Genomic DNA, 6,249 nt, shown 5'->3' with positions numbered 1-6,249 from the left:
GTCTGTGTGTATGTTTCTTTCCGAGTGTGTGTCTGTGAGTGTGTGTGTGTCTGAGTATGTGTGTGTGTCTGACTGTGTGTGGTCTGTGTGTGTATGTCTTTCTGAGTGTGTGTGTGTGTCTGTGAGTGTGTCAGTGTGTCTGAGTGTGAGTATGTCTGAGTATGTGTGTCTGAATGTTTCTGTGTGTGTCTGTGTGTATGTCTTTCTGAGTGTGTGTCTGTGTGTCAGTGTGTGTATCTGAGTGTGAGTATGTCTGAGTATGTGTGTGTCTGATTGTGTGTGAGTCTGAGTGTGTGTCTGTGAGCGTGTGTGTGTGTGTATATCTGAATGTGTCTGGTTCTGGCTGTGCGTGTGTGTGTGTGTCTTTCTGAGTGTGTCAGTCCGTATCTGTGTGTGTCGATGGAGTCCCTTCCCCAAAGCCTGTGGAGGTCTGGCTGCGGCGGGTGCTGCGGAGCATTTCAGTCCTGGCTGTGTGTGTGTGTGTGTTGTTTGTGCTGCTCTCGGGGTCTCTGTGCGTCTCCCGGGAGGCCGCCGTCCCTTTGTTTGTCTGGGCGTCCGTGAGTGGCTTTGGGGGTGCCGGAGCCCCCGGCCCCAGAGGCTGGGTGGGGAGCAGCCCTGAGTGGCAGAAACAAGGACCCCGCCCCGGCCCAGGCTGTTGACATCAGCGCCAGATGTGCAGAGCTTGTTTGGAGGCCCAGCCCAGGCTCCGGCCAAGCTGGGAGCACAAAGCCTGGGTTCCTTTGCCGTCCCAGCTCCCCAGCAGGCCCGAGGTGGGAATGTGAAGGGGGTGGGGAAGGGTTGCTCTCCTCTCCCCGGGACAGAAACACAGCAGAGCCACCCAGAGGTGCAGCCCAACACACACCCTCCCGGCCGTTCAGCTCAGACACCGGCCTCGCACGCCCTCGGTCACAGCCACTCCTTACAAACCACAGACATCTCGACAGGCGTCGAGTGGGCCGCTGGAAAAGGGGGGCCAGAGGGCCCTGGGGGCACACGCTGCCTCTCCCCCACCCCGTGTGGCCTCAAGGAAGTCCCTGAACTTTGCCGAGAACCCCCAAAGGGAGGAGGAGGACTAACGGGGCCCCAAAGTCTTTCCAGCTCCGGGTCTCTTCTGTCCTGCGACGGGGTTCCCGGCAGACCCACGGGGATCCACAGACAGGCACGTGGAAACACACCCTCACCGACACAACCCAGACACACACGGCCACCCCCAGATAGACAAATATAGACGCACACTTCCCCCTTCCAATGACTGGGCCATCTCCTCTGGATTTCCCAAGGAGGGGGTGAGGGAGAGGCTCTCGGGGGCTGGGGGGGCCCTTGGGAGTGTGTGAAGGGCTAAAGTAACCTCTGTGTGCGCCTGGGCTTAGGAGCTGAAGTGGGGGGCTGTTTGGAGGGGTGCGGCCGATTTCCTGAGAGAGATCCAGAGAAGGTGAGGGGAGGCTGAGACCAAAGAGCCCGGGAGTGGGGGAGAAGGAGGGCTCTGGACCCAGAGAAGGGGCTGGTGATGAGGGAGGGAAAACTGCAGCCCAGGGAGGGGAAGGCTTGTGGTTCAGTCATGTCTCACCCATTTGGAGTTTTCTTGGGAGTGGTTGGCCATTTCCTCCTCCAGTTCATGTTAAAGATGAGGAAACTGAGGCCAACAGGCTGAAGTGACTTGCCCAGGGTCACACAGCTAAGAAGTGGCTGAGGCCAGCTTTGAACTGCTGAAGATGCATCTCCCTGATTCCAGGCACCACCTAGCTGCCCACATGGAACAGGGCAAGAGGCTGTCTAGTCCAGCTCCCCGATTTTTACAGATTAGGAAACGCTAATCACAGAGGGTAAATGACTTGCCCAAGACCAGACAGCTTGCTTGGACCCAACTAGGATTAAACTGGGGTCCTGCAGCAGAGTGCCACAGCCCATCGAGCCAGAGTACTGTACTGTGGGTCTCCGGCCCGGCACCAGGCAGAGCCAGACAGAGGCTCAGGTAAAGGAGCAGAGAAGGCTGGGAGGAGGCAGAGTGGCCCCAGCCCCGCTCTGTGGCCTCGGGACAGCTCCTGCCTCTCTCTCTGACTGCGGGGAAGGGCTGGAGGGTCTGGGAAGTCTGCAGATCCTCGATGGTCCTGTTCCTTTAAGAAGGGGGCCGGGCAGCCCCCTCCCCTCTCCTTAACCCTTTGGGGTCCGGGGCTGCTTCCCCCTCTCCGAGGAGAGGGAGGAGGGCGGGGTAGGAGGCGGGAAGGGGGGAGGGAGGAGGAGGCCCCGCCGGCGGAGGGGGCCCAGGGGCGGGGACAGCCTGGGTGCTGAGAGGGAGGGAGAAGGAGGAGAGAAAGTTTGTCCGGGAGGAGTTTGGGCCGGCCAGTCCAGGGAAGGGCTGAGAGCCAGGGGCAAGAGGCAGGCAGCGGGGCGACCTGGGGTGGGCAGGGAGTGCTGGGCACCGGCCGAGGGGCCAAGACATCGGGAGGAGGCCGGAGCCGGGGGGAGGGGGAGAGCCCAGGCCCTGCCCCCCTCCCCCCTTCGCCCCCGCCTGACTGAGGCCAGAGCCGAGGGAAAGTTTTGGCCCGGATGCCCGGGTCCACCAGGATGGGCAGAGCGGGGCTGGCGTGGTGCCTGGCCCTCTGGTGCTGGGGAAGTTGGGCCCAGGAAGGTGAGTGGGTCCAGGGGGTGAGGGGAGGATGGAGACTGTCTCCCCGGGACCGAGGCCTAGAGGGGAGCCCCTAGCTGGGCCGGCACAGGTGCCCAGCCCCCGTTGGGAGTGCTGGGCTCCCCTGCCTCCCCCTTGGGTGGCCTCTGTCTGCCCTGGGGTCTGTGCCTCGGACCACCCGCGGAGGGCTGGGAAAAAACTCCGAGCGGGGCTCTCACGAGCACCTGGGAACGGCCTGGGGGCCAGAAACTAGGGGAGGAGGGAGGGGGAAAGGGTCAGGAGATGGACGGGTGAGAAGCCCAGAGAGGAGCCCAGCAGGCTCGGAGGGAGGGAAGGGATCGAGCCAGAGACGGGAGACACCAGAGACTGGGGGGACAGCGAGACTGGGACACGGGAAAGAGAAAGGGGGAGAAGCTGTTCCCGGAGGGGCGATGGAGGGAGGAAGCCAGTGATAAGGGATGGACACAGCGCCAGAGCCCAAGTTAGGGAGGATTGGGAGCAGGGGAGGGGCCTTGGGGGCGGCGGAGGGGGGCCGCTTGGACCCCGAGGGGCTGACTTGGAGCGGGGAATTTCTGTGCTAGGGAGATGCTGCCTTCCGTTTACCGTTAGGGCCTGTGACTCAGTGGGCATCAGCCCCCACCCTTCCCCCCTCTCTGCCCTGGGTCCAGGCCAGGAAGAACAGGGAGCTGGGACTCAAGGGGATTCCCCTTAGGAAATACCAGGGCTGGGGGCAAAGGGTGCTGGGAAGGTGAACTCAGGGAAGGACATGGGGGGGTCTCTGGGATGGTCACTGTCTCTTCCTTCTGGGTCTCCGGCTCCATCTCTTCTCTAGGTCTCTCCATTTTGGGCTCGTCTCTGCCTCCCTGTCTGTGTCCAGCCTCCATCTCTCCCCTCTGTCTCTGGTCTCTGCCTCTCTGTTGCCTCATCTCAGCCTGGGGCTGCTCCTGCCCTCTCTCTTTCGGGTACCCCTCCTGTTTCTTGGCCCCTGAACCCCTTCTCTCCGTTGGGCTCTCCCTGGCTTCCAGCCTCCAGCCGCCTCTGGGTATGCCGATCCATTCTTGGGCCCTCATGATGGCAGTGGCCTAGTTCAGGGCGTGGGAGGCTACTCCAGGGCCTGGGACTTGTTCCCATTGGTTGTCTGGGAGACTCTGGGGTCCCCTGGGACTGCCCGTCTCCCAGAAAGGTCTCCTCTTCCCCGCTCTTTGCCAGCCCTCCCATTCCCCAGGCTATCAGAAGGGTTCTGCTCCTCCCTTCCCCTCCATCCTACCCTGAAGCCACAGGGACCTCTGCCCAGGTCAGAACCAGAAGAGAGTCCTAGGAGGCATCCCGAGGACGCTCAGGCTCTGTTCTCTAGCCCTGACCTCTGTCTACACATTCCCATGTTCCTCTACTTGTCCTGGCTTCCTCTCTAGCCCCCTCCCATCTCCTCCACCTGTCTCCCCCTGCTTCTCTCCTCTCTTCATCTTTCTCTGTCTCCCCTCTCCCCACATTCCCCTCTTTAGGCTGTACCTCAATCCCAGTTTCTCCCCTCCTCTCTCCTTCCCCCTGCCCTTTGTCTGCCACCTGCCACCTGCATTCTTCTGGGGTGTCCCTGTACAGGTGTTTGGGACCCATTTGTGACCGGACCTGGGAATGTGACAGGGGCGAGGGGGCGAGGGGCTGTCCTTCGCTGTGAGGTTCGAGTGGCCGGGGAGGCTCCAGAGGTGAGCTGGCTTCGGGACGGGCAGGTCTTAGAACTGGCCGACAGCACCCAGACCCAGGTGCCCCTGGGGGAAGATGGCCAAGACGACTGGAAGGTGGTCAGTCAGCTCAGGTACAGCGGGAGCTCCTGCCCTCCTCGGCTGCAGACTTTTCCCTCTCCTCTGGCTTGACCCCTGACCTGCCCGGCTCTGCACCCCCTAAGCAGAATAGAAGCTCCTCTCTAGTTTTGACTTTGTACCTATGGGAGGTGTTTCATGAAGCGTTTGAGGGATTCCATTGCCCTGGACCATCCGCCCTGATTTCCTTCCATCTAGGTCTGGCACCTCTATCCCTGCCCTAACCCAGAGCTCCATCTGCTTCCTTGACTTGGTTTCCCTTTCCCGGGGCTCTGACTCCTGCCTCCCCTCTGGACCCTGGCCTATCCCCCTGCCCCTGCCTCCATGCCAAAGGTCTTATCCCTGGTTCTAACCCAGCCCCCTGAAACTCTTCCCCTGTCCGGGCCCCTACCCTGTCTCCCCAGGATCTCAGCCCTGCAGCTCTCAGATGCTGGGAGATATCAGTGCTCTGTGGCCGTGGAGGGGGAGACTTTCCTCTCGCCACCAGCCTACATAGGTCTGGAAGGTGAGCCTTAAGAGCAGGGTTCCTGAGGATGGGATGGAGTGAGGGGCCCAAGGAACATGGTAGGCCAGAGAATTTGGGATGGGGGAACCTGGGCAACATGGTAGGTCAGAGAGCCTGATTCTGGGAGTCTAAGAAGGTGGTAGGGAGTCAGAGGATCCTGGATGTAGGCTCGGGGATTATAGTGGGCAGACGTTCTATGCTGAGGGGTAGAGGCTGGGGGATTTTAGAGATCTGGGAAGGTTTATAGTGGGGTTGTGGATGATTTGGGAAGATCTAGAATAGAAGTCTGGAGTTCATGGATGCTCAGAAGGTCTAGGATAAAGATCTAGAGGGACCCTTCCAATGGGGAGAGGACCAGAGGACCTAGGATAGAGATCTGAGGAATTGTAGGGGGCTTCAGCATTGAGATGAATGATATTAGTGGCTCTAGAGGGTTATAAGGACCCAGGATAGGGAACCTGGGGATTGTATGGGGTCAGGAATCTGTAGGAATATGAGATCAGAAGATCTGAGGGGGGAGTCTAAAGGACTGTGGATACAGAGGGCCCTGGATAGAAGGTTTAGGATGGAAATAAAGGACTTCAGGGAGTCTAAGATAGGAGTTAGGAACTATGGAGGCTTAGAACCCTGGCTGGGGAGACTCATCTGTGTAGGGTCAAGAGATCCTATATGGAGAACACTAGGTCTAGGAAGGTCAGAGAGCCTGGATGGAAAGATCTACTAGACTGGAGGAGAGCAGATGATCTGGGATGAAGGTTCTGCAGGGCTGTGAGGGTATTAGAAGGTCTAGAGTGAGGGACATCAGACAGTTTACAATAAAGTCTGGAGGGATATGGCAGGCAGGGGAAGGGGAAGGGAGCCGTGACCCTATGGGACCTTGATCTAGGCACTCCCCATCCCCATCTAGGCCTCCCCTATTTCCTGGAGGAGCCAGGAGATATGACTGTGCCTGCTGACACCTCATTCAACCTCAGCTGCCAAGCTCAGGGGCCCCCTGATCCTGTAAATCTGCTCTGGCTTCGTGATGGTGCCCCCCTGGCCTCACACGATCCCACAAAGGGCCTGCTCTACCTGCCAGGTGAGTCTCTCCAGGACCTGGGACACTGGGCTAAGATGAGGAAGAAAGGGTGAGGGCTGACCTGGAATCCCCTCCAATACCAGCCTGGCCTCTTCCTCTGTTTATTTCTGCCCTAGATCTGGCTCTATCTCCTTCCTAGTCCCAAGGCCTCAGTCCTTTTGCTCTGTCTCTCTGTCTCCCTTTGTCTCTCTCTCCCTCTCCTCTCTCTCTCTCTCTCTCTCTC

General features: G+C 59.6%; 1 protein-coding gene across 1 annotated transcript in view; it reads left to right on the top strand.

Moving 5' to 3' along the window:
• The first annotated feature begins 2,430 nt into the window (after positions 1-2,430).
• The window catches only part of AXL (AXL receptor tyrosine kinase), a 17,605-nt gene continuing 13,786 nt past the window's right edge, over positions 2,431-6,249 (top strand). Inside the window, exons 1-4 of the mRNA XM_044668589.1 lie at positions 2,431-2,629; positions 4,226-4,439; positions 4,848-4,948; positions 5,856-6,026. Coding sequence (XP_044524524.1) covers positions 2,548-2,629; positions 4,226-4,439; positions 4,848-4,948; positions 5,856-6,026 — 568 coding nt within the window. The 5' untranslated portion in view covers positions 2,431-2,547. The remainder of the gene's footprint in view (positions 2,630-4,225; positions 4,440-4,847; positions 4,949-5,855; positions 6,027-6,249) is intronic.

This window comes from Gracilinanus agilis, chromosome 3 (assembly GCF_016433145.1).
Source record: "Gracilinanus agilis isolate LMUSP501 chromosome 3, AgileGrace, whole genome shotgun sequence".
Classification (NCBI taxonomy): domain Eukaryota; kingdom Metazoa; phylum Chordata; class Mammalia; order Didelphimorphia; family Didelphidae; genus Gracilinanus; species Gracilinanus agilis.
This window is presented reverse-complemented; position numbering and strand designations above follow the sequence as displayed.